This window comes from Amaranthus tricolor, chromosome 11 (genome assembly GCF_026212465.1).
Source record: "Amaranthus tricolor cultivar Red isolate AtriRed21 chromosome 11, ASM2621246v1, whole genome shotgun sequence".
Lineage (NCBI taxonomy): Eukaryota > Viridiplantae > Streptophyta > Magnoliopsida > Caryophyllales > Amaranthaceae > Amaranthus > Amaranthus tricolor.
This window is the reverse complement of record NC_080057.1, coordinates 19,018,983-19,036,109: the sequence shown is the minus strand read 5'-3', so window position 1 is coordinate 19,036,109 and position 17,127 is coordinate 19,018,983. Positions and strand designations below refer to the sequence as shown.

The following is a 17,127-nucleotide window of genomic DNA, read 5'->3' as shown; positions in this document are numbered from 1 at the left end:
TCATTAAAATTTGTGTTGCTTGAAAACTTATATGTTGATTCTTACATGAGTATTATAACTGAAACTCTAATGAAAAAGTTGAAAATATAAGACAAATACAATTTTTTAAGAGTTTTTGTTGGGATGAGTTATCCCACATCGATAAATTAAAAATGGTGTGCACATTTTATAAGCTATTAGAGACCTTCTTTCCATTGCCATATGGTTTTGGGATGGTATATATATCTTCTTGGCTTATGAAGTGTGTCACTTGTGTCCTCCTGTTAATATGCTGGCATTCACAATAAGTCCAGCCTAGTTTAACAATTTTAAATAAAGGTCCGTGACAGATTTATTATTATGTTTAAATGCTTGCATATTTAGGAGAACATTTTGTGATTAGGTCATTAAACTTTTCATAATTGCACCTTAGAAGTCCTAGTTTTTTATTTTTCATAATTGCACCTGGTTATTATCTTTTATATAAGATTTGATCAGACTTAATATTCCCTAAGAACCTACTGAGCATATTAATTAGAACACGTTGTACTCCATGAATAACAACCAACAAAAAATATTTGTACATGAAAAAAAAAAAAATACTCCCTTCTATTTTACCCATTAGTTCTATTTATTTTTTTCACTATTCACTTATTATTCTTAATTTGTATTTTATTTTTAGTTTATAAGTTAAAACATAGTCATGTAAGATTTTGTTTAATTCGTCTCAATACAAAAATTATTAATATCAATTTTATATAATTTTTAATTAAGAATAATTAGAGATATTAAATATTAAAATATTGTCTCGATAAATATTGAATAAGAGGCGGTAATAAATAAAGTTTTTATGTGAAGATGTATTTAATTTATCATACCTTTTTATAAAGATTTAACCCTACAAGCCCTAGAACTAACCTAGAATAAATACAAAAGACAGCAGTAAAGTAACAACATCAGACTATTGTTGCAAAACTTTGGGACGTCAAACTTCAAAAAAGGCCTTAAAAACTAGGTGAAACTTAGGGGTTATTAATATTATTTTTATACATGATCCATTGATTTTATGCAATGCAATGTAGGAAAATAACACCAAAACACATCATCTAAGCTTATATAATATGGGAAAATCTTGTATAAATAGAGGATTAATACTTACTATTTTTATCATCAGTCCCCCTTACGTAAAAAAATGATAACGTTTTAGCAATACTTGCCATGTGTGCTTTCTCCCTCTCCTCCGTTGTCCTTTTGTCTTTAGTAAATCTCTTCCATTATAATACCTTTGGTGAGAAGGTAATCGATTTTAGTGAACCTCCTAAATTAGTTGTATTTTAGTTGAATCATTGCTTATTTTTATTCGGTTTACTTGAATTACGTTGCACTTCTTTGATTGCACCATCCAAAACATTTCTTTCAATGTTAAACCGATCTCATTACTGTTAACCATTGATGTCAGAGTAGGAGGTTATTGTGATGTTCTTAGTGTTTAGTTGAAGTTCAACATAACAACAATGAAGCAAAACACAAGGAAGCTCGATATGGACATGAATAGAGGTTTATGGCAAATTAAAATTGATTTAAAATGGTGCTTATAAGGCTTTTGAAGCTATTGGTATTAGACGAGAAGCTATGTTCGTGAATGAGTAGCAGTGATAAATGTTAACGGCATTTTTTGTCATTTAGCTGTCCCTGTCATATCAAGTCTTGAGAGACATTGTTAAGAAGAGTTCTAAAGATGTTTGGGTAACGTTGGAGTTAATCTACATTGTCAAGAGTTTTACCAATTTTTTTCTCTTGAAGAGCCATTTTATGATCTTCGTTTGCTAAAAGTTAAGTCTATAAAACTGCATCTTGATGCGTTTTACTCTATTGTTATGAATTTGCAAAATATTAAGGTTTTTATAAAGGATAATGTTTTAGCTACCCTATTACTGTATTTATCGGTACCTTGCTACAAACATTTTATAGAGATTTTGCTTTATAGCAGGGATACTTTGTGCAATAAGTAAGTAATTAGAAAGGCCTTAACTCTAAAGGACGTTATTGATTCTCAATTTAGAATGAAGTTATCCGATGAGTTTAACCAGAAATAGTTTGTTAAGGAGTCCAGTAAAGATAAGATAAAAGTCTTTTAAGAAGAACCATCTTTATCTGATCCAGAAATTGATGTTGCTACTCAAACAAGCAACCCAATGCTCGAATGAGAAACTCTTGGTGTTGCAGTCATGAATTTTTTTGTCAATGCTTCATTTGTTGTTTGCGTTACTATATACATTGCACCCTTGTAAGCTTGATAACTTAAAACAAAGTCCTATATTGATGACCTTCCAATCTTCTTTGCTATTATACTCCCCCTCTCTTCCATATTTTTAACTTATGCTTGTAATACCTCAAATTTTGTGAAATTCATAAATATGTTATTTGTTAGTTTGGTCATTGCTTATTTTATTCTATTTACTTGCACTTTTATTCTATTTTGCACCTTCCACCATATTCCTCTACGTTCTTAAATCATTAATTTTATCCCTTTAGCTTGGTGAATACGAGTCTAGCCACTTTTCTTCTTGGCAAAAGATATATTTAGTGAATATTTTGAAATTCGAATGTTTTATAAATTAAATGAGATGATAATAATTTATGTCTAGACATTTTTGTGTGGGGGTGAATGTTTTGAAAACTGTAAACGTTTTTTCTTCTCGAGTCTACAATTAATATTATGTATATACTAATTATTATAATTGTATTTAATTTTTCTTTATTGACATCAATGTAAAATTTATTGTAAGTAAGTCATCTTGTAAAGGTTGTAAATAGCCATGGGCATCTTGCCTGTGTGTCGTGCTATAGTCAATTGTGTACCCAGCGGCTTGTGTCACGGTGGGCCATGAATAATTGCCTATTACACAACATGAGCAAAAGGGCTTGTCGTGCCGAATCATGGGTCAAAGTATATAATAATTATTTTTTTCATTTTATTCCAAAGCAAGTGATAAAACAGCGAGCCTAATGTGCTGTGTCACTGGGCTACTATTACGGGTCACGTGTTGTGTCGTGTTATGTCATTACCTAAAAGTGTTGAGTGTGGCATGACCATAGGCTACTATGGCAATTGACAGGTCGTGTTGTGCGTTATTGCAAACTATGCCATGACGTATCATGAGCGGGTGATACCCCTGATCTTTGCATGCTGGCCCGGCCGGCCGGTGCCATGTCTAGTTCTAAATTGTAATATTATTATTAATCCAACTAAACTAGTACAAACAAAACTTGATTTTCATGCACAAAGCACCAGCTGCTTCATATGATCTTAAAGTATTTTAATCTTGCTTGTACGAACTCCTATTCACTTATTCTTAATTGAGACTGTTTTACCATGAGATGACTTTAATTGAATTAGACTAAACCATTTAAAAAAGAAAGTACTTTCTGTACAATTCTGAATTCAGAATTTATTATTTATTTTTATACTTTTTATTAATCTGCAATTTGTTAGACTGTCTCACGGTGAGATAGTCTCTTAGTAAAGAGGCTGAACTATTTAAAGTCTAGGCTCTCAACGATAAAGTAAGAGTGTGCGTACTTTTTTTTTCTTTTTTTTTCTCTTAGATATTTAATAATGGGAAATGATATATACAATAAGAAAAAATCTTGCATTTAATTTATATTAATTAATATTATTTTTACTTTGAAAACATAAGCATTTAATTATACTTTATTATATTATCATTTATTATTTCTTAGGAAGTTAAAATCATTATATAAAATATTTTTTTTTTCAATTTCTAGATTAGATTCTCTTTAAAATTTAAAATTATTAGTGATAAAAAGAATTCGTTAATTTTTATGTTTAGCCCCTAAGGGCTGTAAATATCATTACCCTTTAATACCAAAATGTTAACTCGGTCTAGGGTCCAACAAAACCAAAAATACCGAAAAAATCGAAATGTTAAAGGCATGTTATATCTTCCATTTGATTTGTTTGAAATTTTGCCCTTATTTTTTAGATTTTTGTTAAAAGGTTTTTAATTGTTCAAATTAAAAACCTTAAAATTATTAATATCTATTTAGGAGCTTTAGAAAAAATAATTTTGAAACAATAAATGCAAAGTTGATTTTCTTTGCAAAATATACAAATCGGTGCAATTTGGTCTATTCAGTTCAATTTGGATTGTTATTTACAATTCGATTTGGTTCAATTTAGATTATAAATATTATGATTTGGATTTGGACTGAAAATAACAAAACCTAATTTTATTCAGTTTGATTTGAATTTGTATCGAATCTAAACCATAAACCAAACTTTCACCCCCTGATGAGTAGATTGCAATATATGCCAAATCATAATCGCTATCTCCGGTAACTGATTTTAGGTAGATGAATATCCACTTTTTAGCATAAAACGTTTTAATACGAAAAGTAAAATCATCAAGAAAAGGAAACCTAGATAGATTTCTTAAATGATTTGATTCGATGATACTTTGTTATGCTCATTTTCTTTTCCATTGTTTCAAGTGATTGGAAAAAGTTTTGAAACACTATTAGGAAGTCCAATGTTATAGAGATTTAGGGACAGAGTGTAGATTTTGAAAGGTTTTGGAGGCTCTATTTATTTTTAAGATAATCTTTCAATTGGTGGCTTTCATTATTTTAATTGGTAAAAAATTTTCCACTTCAAGAAAATAACTTAAAGACAAAATGTATTGTAACGTTATATTCTTAAATTACTTCAAATATAAATCAAGGATGAGAGTGGGTGTGTGCTCCTTAGACAAGAGGACATCAAAACGAGGTGGCATCAGTATTTTTCCCAACTGCTCAATGAGACTACATGAGTAAATGAAGAGGGTCGACAAACATTTGACATTCATAGAACGCTTGATCACGAGCCCATTAGGGATATCACTACAGAAGAAGTAGGAGAAGCTCTCAAAAAGATGGGGAGAACAAAGGCTGTTAGACCTGATAACATTTCGATTGAGGTGTGGAGGAGTTTAGGAGAAGAGGGCATTTGATGGCTCACTCATCTCTTTAATGTCATCCTAAGATCAAGTAAGATGCCAGAAGAATGGAGGATTAGCACACTAATCCCACAGTATAAAAATAAGGGTGATGCATAGGTATACGAGAACTATAGAGGAATCAAACTTCTAAGCCATACAATGAAACTGTGGGAAAGAGTGATTGAAAGGAGGATTAGACAAGGGACGGTGATTAGAGAGAACCAATTCGTCTTCATGCTAGGAAGGTCTACTACCGAGGCTATCCATCTTTTGAGGAGACTGATGGAAAAGTATAGGGAGCAAAATAAGGATTTGCATATGGTGTTCATTGACTTGGAGACAACATATGATAGCATACCACGAAGCATTGTCTGGAACAGCCTCAAGGATAAAAGTATTTCATAGAGGTACATTGAGGCAATACGGGACATGTATGACAGAGTATCGATTTTCATTCATACACCGATGGGCATGACTGAGTCTTTTCCAATTAAAGTGGGTCTGCAACATAACACTAAGTCCTTTTATTTTCATGGTCATTATGGAGGAAATCTCTAAGTCTATTTGGGAGAACTTACCATGATGCATGCTTTTTGCTGATGATATCGTTTTGGTCGCAGAAACCAAGGAGGAGGCCAATAGTAAACTGGAAGAGTGGAAGGCAGCCTTAGAGGGTAAATGGTTGCGCAAGTCGATCGAAGACAAAATATTTGCAATGCGACTTAAGTGGGACAGAACTGAAAGGTGAGCTAGAGGTGACTATAGGGGGAGAAGTTGTGGCATGTACATCAAAGTTCAAATATTTGGGATCTGTAACACAGAGTAATGGGGAGATTGATAGAGATGTTACTTATCGTATAAAAGCAGGTTGGCTCAAGAGGCGAGCAACAACCGGGGTGCTTTGTGATAAAAAGTTTCCTAGTAGATTAAAAGGAAAATTCTACCGCGTTGCTATTAGGCCAACTTTTTTATATGCGACAGAATGTTGGCCCGTAAAGAAGGTCTTCGAACAGAGGATGGACGTAACAACAATGCGTATGTTAAGGTGGATGTGTGGTCACACAATGATAGATAAAAAGAAAAAACCAGCAGTTTAGGGAGAAGTTAAGGGTTGCACCTCTCTCTACTAAGATGCGTGAGAACAAGTTGAGATGGTTTAGGCATGTGCAGAGAAAGACCTATGATGCACTAGTGAGAAGGATCGAATGCATCATAGTGGAGGGCAAGAGAAGTAGAGGGAGACCTAGGAGAATGTGGGAGGAACAAATTAAAAGTGACTTACATGACCTACACCTTATGAAGGACCTGACCAGGGATAGGAGTAGTTGGCGGCGCCTTATTCACGTCTCAGATTATTAACTATGTCCCTCCCACTTGCCGTGTTTTTGTGCCTTGCCTTTTACTTTTCGGTCTTTTAATCGTTTCTATCTAATACCTCCGTTTTCTTTTTATTCTTTCATTTTTGTATTTTATTTTTATTTATTTATCATATATTGTCTATGGTTAACGAGTGTTGGGAGTTGCAGGCTTTTGGGTAGTCGCAGGTTTCACTCTAAGTGAAGATCTTTCTTGAGCCGGGAGACTCTTTTACCGCAGTCTCCTTTATGGGTATGAGCTACCGTTGTTCTTCCCTCCCCAGACTCTGTTCATAGTTTGCTATGAGCGGAATACACTGGGTTTGATGAGTATGATGATGATGATGATAACAAAATTTAATAACAAATCACTTAAAAAGTGTTGTTCAGAACTGGCCCTAAATAACACCATTATTTGAGGCCCTTATTTTTAAAGGCCCAAGACAGTCTGGTACCCCAAATATGGTAAGAAACAGCCATGTAGAGATCTTAAAATATATTGAATTAACTAAAATTAATTTACTAGTACTATCAAATTATTCTAATTGTATTTCCCGCATTATTATTGAATAATTACATAAATTCTTAAATGAGACGGTCTTATCGTAAGGCCATATTTATTATACTGCCCCATATGTATTTGGTATGTTAACGTGATTATGTACAGTTATAAAGTGATTACTTATAGAAACAACCTAATTACATGGATCCGTCTTATGGTGAAACTATCTCATACAAAGACGGGCTGTATTTATTATTATTATTATTATTATTATTATTATTATTATTATTATTATTATTATTATTATAAGGGCGAATTAACCATATAAATTAAAAAAAAAACTTCAACTAATTGAAAATATTGTTAAGAAATAAACATATCTAAAACATTATGAAAATTAAACTCACTATTCTTTCAAGTCTTTGATTTGTAATTTTATTCCCGGTTTGTATTATCAGAAGTTAAACACTAAAAGTTCATTATTTTTAGGGAAATTTCACGTGGTATTGGATTTTTCACGTGGTAACCAAAACTTTTTAAAAATCTACGCGGTAACGCTTAGGTTTACCCAATTCATTCTCCATGACCTTTTTACGCAAAAAACACTTGGAAACGTTAATTTAGTAAGGATAACGATTGTTGTACGCTTATTTAACCCTTTTACCAAATCCCATTGCATCAGAAGCTTATATTTCCCCCAAAACATAAACCTTCAAATGTGATTGGGAGAAAGATGGGAAAGTTAGGATTTGTGTTTTGGAGGAAATATAAGCTTCTGATGCAATGGGATTTGGTAAAAGCGTTAAACAGGCGTACAACAATCATTATCCTTACTAAACTAATGTTTTCAAACGTTTTTTGGGTAAAAAGGTCAAAGGATGAATTGGGTAAACCACATGGATTTTAAAAAAAACTTTGGTTACCATGTGGAAACTCCAATACCTCAGGGTTACCACGTAGAATTTCCCTTCTTTCTATTGGTTTGCATTGTTCTGATCACATCTTATGCAAAGCAAGAAAAGGCATGCTCAACACTTGTGACTAAAAACCATATAATTTTAACTAATTTTATAGGGCTAATTTTTTCGAAGGTTCAAAAAGCGTCTAAAAACTAATCATCAAAAATTCTTTTTGACGCTTGATTTTAGATGGTTTATTTCGCCTATATAAGATTTTTTCTCAACACTTATGAAATTGTCATAAATATATAGACACACTTTTAAGCGGTGCAAGTATTTAGACGCTTAATTGCGTAGACACATTTTACTTGTTTTGCAATGCCAAAAAGCATCTAAAAACTTTTAACAATCCAATTATACCATTCTTTATTTTAAAAACTTAAAATAAGTAGGTTAAAAGCTTTGCTAATTTTAAAAATGGATACATGCACATTATTTTTATCTCTATTAACCTTTGATACAATTCAAAAACAATTTCAATTTCCCGAGTTTAATTCAGATGTCCAGACAATCAGGCATATCAAAAAATATATGAAGCTTTTATTATGTAATATTTTGGCGTTCTTCTATGTTTCATGCTCTAATTTTTTTAACGGTTGATCAAAGTGCTTAAAACTTTCCATCACAAATCTTCTTCTATGCTTGATTTTAGACAATTTTATTTGTCTAAATAGGATTGTTTTATTGACACTTAGGGTGTCTAAAATGTATTTACCCTCCTGATAAAGAAATTTGGGTGCTTACTTTTTGGGACACTTTTATGTGGTTAAAACATTTTAGAGGCTTCCATATTACCTCTTTTCAACAATGATTTGAAAAATAATCTCTTATATACAATCAAGTAATGTTGGCACTAAAATTAGCAAATAATCGAAACTTTTAGAGTTTATATAATATATTTTAGGGTCTCAACTATCAGCTAAAGGTTCTGATTGAGTTAGTTCTTTGACATGGTATAAGAAGTCATTGTGACAAGAGGTTACAAGTTCAAATTTCAACCACCCCTCATTTAAAGTGGAATATTTAACGTCATGTATGAGGAAGGCATGAGCTGCATCCACACTTCTAGCCCAAAGGGCTCTCGTGTAAGGGGACGTGTTAGAATTTATATAACATATTCTGGGTCTCAACCATTAACTTAAACTTTTGGTTGAGTGGGTTCTTTGACAGAAACTAAAATAAGCATATTATCCATAAGTAAATGCAATGCAATATCATTAGAGCTCAAGTCTACATAAGGGTTGGTGGTATGATCGCAGCATAAGATATACCATTTACATAATAATGATATTAGAAGTAGTATGTAGGTTGTTTCCACCCTAGATAAGGTAGGCATTTGTCTTGAGCCTAGAGCTCGAAAGGGACTTTATATCTAAAAATTTTGTCAATGAAGCAAACATCTAAAAAAAATATGCAATTTATGTTAGTTCTTTTATCGAAACATGACACACCCAGGCAACAATTAAAATGATAATTATAATATATACGGTTTATCTCTATTATTTTGCCAAACACCCGTTAAATTTTAGAATCGACTTTCTATAGAGAGGTCTCATTTCATTCAGTTTTTACTTAGGACCCATAAAATATCAGGAACAACACTAATATGTAGCAGTTTATTATAGTAACTTGTCAAGCATTGAAACTGAATCAATGAATCCAATTAATTGCATTTGTTTAAAGTTTTAAAATACTTTTCAATCTTTTGATTTTAAACCTCGAGTTATATTGATGGTTATTTTGTAACTTGTCTCATCATTTAGTTGATTTAGGATTCTTAAATACATTATTATGTTGTGTTTGAGAATAAATATTTCATTTCAAATTATGAATTTCAATTATGAAATCATAAATGAATAATTTGAGAATGACAAGGTTTGAAAAATCATTCTCGAATTCTTAACTTTAAGTACATTAAACAATTGTAGAATTGAGCCAAATTCAAATTTGAAATTTTTTTAATTTACCAAATAATAAATTTGAGTTAATTCTAAATTTATAAATAAAATCTTTGTAACCAAACACGACATAATATTGATTGCAAAGTGAATTGGGCTCAACATCATGAATTCTTGTGAGTTATGACTTGAAGCAAAAGAAGATGATAAAAAACACGTTTGTTATCCATGCACTATTTGCACGTATCCTTTACTACTCATAGTATTATATTTCATGATTAGAAATATTCAAAAAAAAAAAAATCATAATAAGAAGATACTACTCCATTCAATGCGACATTAGAATTAAAAATATTTTATGGTTGCTTTAATTGTTCTGGTGTTTATTAGTGAACAGTTGTGGCTTATAACTATTATTATATTTAATAAGTAATAGAAATCATAACAGCCTTAATTTCACAGTAAGTTAGTAAACAAATACAATTGTTATAAATAATCCAACTTATTTTTCATTATCTGCTAATAATTTTACCTTTTCAAATTTTTTTAATAATTTAACATTTGCTCTTACTTTGTTGTCAATGGACCCTTTAGAAAATAACTGGCTATGTTAGATTACCTCTCATCTTCTTCCCTCTTTATAATAATCCAACATATTTCTCATTATCTGTCAATAATCTCTCATTTTGAATTTTTTTTAATAATTTAACTTTTGCTTTGAATTTGTTGCCAATAAACCCTTCAATAAACTAAATAAAATCATACAATTTAATAAAAAAGAAAAGTACGAAATGAAGAGGGATCGAGGGAGTGACGTGTAAAGAGTATTAAATCAAAGAGTAAATTATTATTGGTGATGGTAATGCTACTTTACTTACTGTTATTAGCGCTAAGGTGGTATGCTACTGTTAGGCTTAATCTTTGGGTTGATATTGGTAATGCTACTGTTTTTCCTGATCAATCTTTCAAAATCCAGTGTTTATTTATTCATTGTCGTAGGCTCTTAGCTTAGGCATGCGTTAACAATTACTTTTATTAATTCTAATTAACTTATAAGGTTTTACGGTTATACCTACCTAGTAATAAGTAGTTTATAATCTAACAAAGTTTATCATCATAAATCTATAAATTTTTCTTTAACATGACTGGTCAACGGGTACTCGACTAAATGTATTTTGTGGTGCATGATCCGATCCGGTTAAGACGGGTCGGGTAACCGACCCAAATTATATTATTTTCTTAAAAAATTGACCCTCCATTTAGGATGCGGGTTGGACGGTCGGGTCAAGCTGGTCGGATTTCTTTGAACACCCCTAGTTGATAGGATATGTATGTAAAGACAATTACAATTTATGCAATGATCAAGTTCATTATAAGTTTGGGAAATAATAACAATTTTTTTTAGCTTCTTGAAAGGATCATTAGCAACAAACTGGTAGATCATAGATTGAATTATTAAAAAAAATTCAAAAAGTGGGATTATTGGTAGATCATAGAAAATAGATTGGATTAAAATAAAGAAGGAAGAATATGAGTGATAACCAGATATAGCCGATCATTTTCTGAATGGTCTATTGACAACAAACTGAAAGCAAAGGTAGAAATTTTTAAAAATTTCAAAAAATAAGATTATTAGCAAGTAATAAAAAATAGATCACAACAATTTTTTCTATATAAAATCGCTTGAATAATAAAATCTTGAATCATACAAAATTCTTAACAAACTTTCTTCATCTTCTATTTATAATTTCTTTTTTTATTTATTTTCAATAATTTTATTACCTTTTAAAACCCCCCTACACTCCTATCTAAATTAAGTTCGATTCGTATTTAAAACGAAGACAAATTTATGAAAACCAGCCCAAACCAGTCACTAACAGAAATCAAAAACACACTGATTTATTTTTTAAATATCCAACTCAAATCTAATCTGACAACCAAAAAACACCAGACAGGCGTGGCATGTAACCGACGTTAGCCCCAAACATAAATAAACCGAGCAAACAATTACCAAAAAAATCAGTTTGGATTTGATATTTGGGTAATTTGTTGTTTTACAATTGTCATTTATTGTTAAATAGACAAATTGATGACTCCATTGTGATTCAAAGTTATCGTTTGTTTTCTACATTAAATGCTACAGTTTGTTATGAGTTACTGCTACTATTTTAATTTATTTGATTTTTTTGTGTATTAGTCAAATTAATTAAAAGCTTCCGTTACAATAGATTACTGCTTACGTTTCCCAGATTAAAGGATATTGTCAATTAAGTAAATTATTTTTGTAACGCTCGTATCTAAACTACATCTCTAAGTCCCTTTACACTACAAATAAGTATTGAAATAGCGATGGAAAAAAAGCAACGGGAAGGTACTGATCGCCAGTGGCGACGGATTAGCTACAACGCGTCCATCACCTTTTGTGTTATGAAAAATAGCGACGGCAATAGCGACGGACAAGAGTGGTCGCCCTGGGAAAAGGAAGAAGGCAACGGCAGAGATGGTCGCCCGTTCGACGCTGTGATTCTCAACGTTTAAATTTTGATTTTATTTAAAGGGGGCGACAGCTTTGGTAGTAGCCATTTGGTCGCCAATCCGAGTACTTTTTTTATTTTTTTTTTTTTAATCTTTGGCGACGAATGGTTTGGTAGCCAGCGCATTGCCCTTTTTCGTCCGTATTTTTGAAATTTGAATTTGAAAAATGGCGAGGGGTTTTTAATCGCCGTGTTGTCGCCATGTTTTATATTAATAATCAAGACGTGTAATTGTTATGCATTGTATATTTTGGAAACGAAAGCATTAAGAGAGGTTAGTGATTTTCTTATTCTATTATCTAGCTTGTTTTTTATGTTTACATGAGTTGTTTGATTTATTTTTATTATTTATGTTTAATTTTTATTGTCATTAATTTGATTTAATTTTATTATTTAATTAGTACATATTTTATTTCCTTTATTTTGCATAAGATTTTTTTATGTTTTATTAATTCATATTTTATTTTTATTGTCATTAATTTGCTATAATAATTCATATTAGAATAATTATATTATTATCATATATTTTTATTCTCATAAATTGTTTTATATATTTTTATTGTCATTAACTTACTTTACTAATCAATTAAATAATTATATTATTATATTATATGTAGGTGTTAAACATGAATGTTAGGCAAGAAAGAAGTTGGATGTACAATTGACGAAAGAATGAAAAATTTAGTTTAAAATTTATGAGAGGGTTGGAAGAGTTTTTAGATTTTGCTTGCAAAAATAGCATGAGTTATGCGATTAGATGTCCTTGTAAAAAGTGTAAAAATTGTTGTTATAAGGAACCAAATGAAATACGAGAACATCTAATGAGAAATGGGTTTATTGAAAATTACTATGAGTGGGAATATCATCAAAACACACAGGTACGAACAACATCTGATTTTGTAGCAGTAGTGGGAGAGCAATCATCAAACAATCCAAATCCATACTCATAGATGGTGCATGATGCAGTAGCTAGTGTATTTCCAGACACTTACCATCAGTTTCTTCCCTTCCAGTATGATGTAGTATTGGTAGATAATGAACCACCAGTATACGTTGACGAATATCCAAACCCTAGTGTCGATAGTTCTTTGAAATGTTAAATTCTGTAAATAGTCCTTTATTTGAAGGTTGTAAAAATCACACCAAGATGTCTATTATTGGTCGACTTACAAACCTAAAGACATATACAAATATAAGGCATCATTGCCTTTAAAATCTCACACCACGGCGGAATGATTCGTCGCCGGCTTCTCAAATCAACATGCCAAGCATGGATCGTGGTACCAGTGTCGACACTAGCGTTTTAAATTGACTTAACTCCTTAAAACCATACAGTGTTATAATCTACACAGCGGAAATACAAATATACGAGGGCGGACACAAGGCCTCAAAACAAAACATATACAACCAAAATTTACAAAAGATAACAAGAGCTACAAAATCGAAAGATAATGGTATGACACAGGTTATACTTCCCCCTCATCACTCTCCCCCAATGCAATGTAATGGAAAAGAAGCTTCAATACCTGCTACGCCTGTCTATGATCCTCCTGCTGATCGACATTAGACCAAAGGCCAATGTATCATAGCAGGACAATCATAAAAAGTCATCAACAATCAAACATAAACACAACACGTACATGTCAGTAACTAGTATCAAATATAACAAGGCCAACTACTAGATAACATTATGTTTTACCACAACATAAGATGATTTCATAAGACACATGCACATATTGTAACCGTTTGGTGTCCACTTATACTTCTTAATCTCATTACGTCCTTTCCAACTCGAACCATGTGTTCTTGGGTAGAATGCAGGTCTTCACACTCTTCTTCTCAAAACATAAACTCTTGCAAAACATGCATAGTATCAACTCAACCAAGGTATTAACATAACTTAGGTACACTTCTCACTAGCATAAACTATTCCGTCAATGAGTAAGTTTCTATTAATGAGTAAACGTTTTATCAATGTGTAAGCTTTCTATCAAAGAATGAACCTTCTATCGTTAAATAACTTTCGATCAATGAATAAACTTTCTATCACTGAATAACTTTCTATCAATGGATCTTTTCTCTACTTCTTGGCATAGTGACACAGCCAAGGGCATTATTGGCCATCCAACGCCCATAGCAAAGTATAAGCTCATACCCCTTCCAGCTGACCCTCTCAGGTCCTACATTCGAGAAAAACTAACACATTGGGGTAATCATCCAGTGAAGAGGCCACCATATTGGGGTTTGCAAGGCCCGCATGGTAACACCTCTGTCAAGGGGCGGTATCGGCCATCCGGCGCCCAATGACAAAAGTATGCTCATACCCCCATACGGTGATCCCGTTGAATTTTACCTAAGGGACTATTAAATCAACCGGACATAATCTAGTTGAGTCAGGCCAGCTAATCATAATCTAATACTTTATCAAATGGGAATAACTCCCGCTTTCGACTATTAATGAGCGCCCTGGGATAGCAGCACGCCAAAACCCCACTGAGCCACTCAACAAAATATGAAATTCACCTATAAAGGAGTCATTCTAACTCCAAGTAAGGCATAATCCAACTCTTATATAAATAAGGGGGTGGTCCCCGCCTCCTACTAACACTCTTATTCTCTATAACTATTCTAAGCGCAAGAATTTTAGACGATAGCTTTTCGTATAAAGTGTATTCATTAGTACCTCGTAGTTTCGATACAATGCATATTATCACAATAAACAATAATGTCTTAACGAAAATTGTATATAAGGGTTTGTTACTGCGTGTACGTACCTATAAGCGTCACTGCACGACCAAAAGTTACAAAATTCACTCGGTTCTATTTTCCTCTTATGAACTGGAAACCTATACAAGTTAGGAATAAAACTAATACATCCCCTTAAGTACTTTGTCATACCAACTAAATACATAAGTAACCACTATCACCTATTCAACATGAGTTTTTCGATTACTCTAGCACGTACACAACTCATTCAATACAAGTCAAAATCATTAACTCAACACAACATAAGTCTTTTCACCAATTTAAAAGTAAAAGCATATGTGAATTGTTCCTTTTTATAAACTAATTTTGAGTATATCGATTTGCGTTACCCATAAATAACTAATCACAACTAAACCTTACAATTTTAATATAACACTATACAACAATAAGGAAAATTTTAGAGTTATCGAATTGCGATATTATTTGTTACATTCTCCAAAGCTAGAAAGAATTATAATCAAAACACGACAAGTAACTTTAGCAACCATTGACGATAAGTTAACATTATGCTCTTGGCTTACTAACATTATGCATTATGACTCAATAACAACCTAATAAGAGTACTTATAATTTGCAACAATCAAACCACAACAATTAGTAACTATTATTCCCAATTTAACAACCAAAAATCACTTTCATAGTCAACTATAATCATCACCATTACTAATTATCACAATAATAACCAATCGACTAAGTTTTAAAACAAATTTTAAGGTTATTTAATCAATTATCACCAAAATATAGCATAAAACACACATCATTAATAATTTCATTTCTACATCCAAACCCTAGTCATTTTATGTTCAAAGATAATACTTTTAACCATTATCCATAGCAAGAATCAATAAACTATACACCACCATAATGTACATGAAAGCCCACACTATTACTAATTTCAAAGATAACACCTTTAATTGTTGCTCATTGTAAAATTCAAAGAAACTAACACACAATCAACACAACCTATAATTTCTAATCACACTTCAAACCTTAAATCATAAATATACTCCATTCATCAATCACACTCTTACCCACAAAAAGATTCAATGAAAATAACACAAAAATCAAGATCACACTCATAAACTTCATAAAACTTTAAATTGAAAACAAGAAGAATCAAATGGGAGAAGAAGAGATGCCTTACAAAGTTAAAACTAGTAAAAATGGTGAAGAGGTGGATAAGGTTGTGGTGGTGGTGAACCAGGGCTGTCTGGGATGATGGAGGAAGCACCGAATGCGGCTGCTCCTGCTGGCGACACAAAGCAGCTCGGCTGCTGATGGGAGGAGAAAAAGCACGCAGCCTGCTTGCTGCTGCTTGGGGCTGCTCGCAAAGGAGGGCAGTGTGGCTGCCGGTTCTGGTTTGGGTCTTCGTGAGCTGCGGTTTGGGCTGTGGTGAGGGTACAACCGTGAGGGAGAGGAAGAGAGCAAGGTAAGAGGAGAGGAGAGGGGCTGGCGGCTGTGGTTTGCACAAGGGTTTATGCCCTTTTATTATTATTATTATTATTATTATTGTTATTATTATTAATTTATTTATTTATTTATTTTCTAGGTTTATCCTCTTGAAAGGCCTAACTAAGAAAACTCACCTTCGAGTGCTCACACATTTTATTAAATAATTATTTTGATTCGAACCTCTTTTTTTAGAAATTGTAATTGTATTTTTAATATAAATATATGTTAATATTTATATTCGTATATAAAAGGAGTTTATTAAAACTACTTCTAAATTAATTTAACATAATTATAAAATCCCCAAAAGTTATTAAAATATTAATTAATGACGTCAGAAAATCTCGAGGTGTTACAATATATTAGGTAGGTAAAAATGTTAGTGTACTTGAATATTAGTTGTAGATTGTGTTAATTGGGAAATTTTATGCTGTAGATAGAGATTGATTTTAGTTGAAAATAATATTAGGGTTTGATATAAATGTTATAGGCAAAATGAACAACGATCCTAACAATTGGTCTAGCGAAATCTTCTTCAATAATCTGTCAAATAACAATGAAGAAAATAGTAATGAAGAAAACACAAATCAAGTTCATGGGAGTAATGAAAATACATCAGATGATTTTGTGAATAATATGGAAGAAGACGATGAAAACGATCCTCGTCCTGATATTCCATGGC

The 17,127-nt window shown here is 32.0% G+C and overlaps 1 protein-coding gene across 1 annotated transcript; it reads left to right on the top strand.

Moving 5' to 3' along the window:
- The first annotated feature begins 5,447 nt into the window (after positions 1 to 5,447).
- Positions 5,448 to 6,555, top strand: LOC130826633 (uncharacterized). The gene is made up of 4 exons (XM_057692205.1): positions 5,448 to 5,517; positions 5,603 to 5,656; positions 5,718 to 6,017; positions 6,509 to 6,555. The coding sequence occupies exons 1-4, from the start codon at positions 5,448 to 5,450 to the stop codon at positions 6,553 to 6,555; spliced, it is 471 nt and encodes a 156-aa protein (XP_057548188.1).
- The last annotated feature ends 10,572 nt before the right edge of the window (positions 6,556 to 17,127 follow it).

Bases quoted from the DNA above. Each gene is read 5' to 3' on its own strand.
- LOC130826633 (XM_057692205.1), top strand. From the start codon at position 5,448: ATGGGCATGACTGAGTCTTTTCCAATTAAAGTGGGTCTGCAACATAAC. The intron at 5,657-5,717 runs GTAAATGGTTGC...TAAGTGGGACAG, and splicing joins GTGGAAGGCAGCCTTAGAGG to AACTGAAAGGTGAGCTAGAG. The intron at 6,018-6,508 runs GTATGTTAAGGT...TGGGAGTTGCAG, and splicing joins GATGGACGTAACAACAATGC to GCTTTTGGGTAGTCGCAGGT.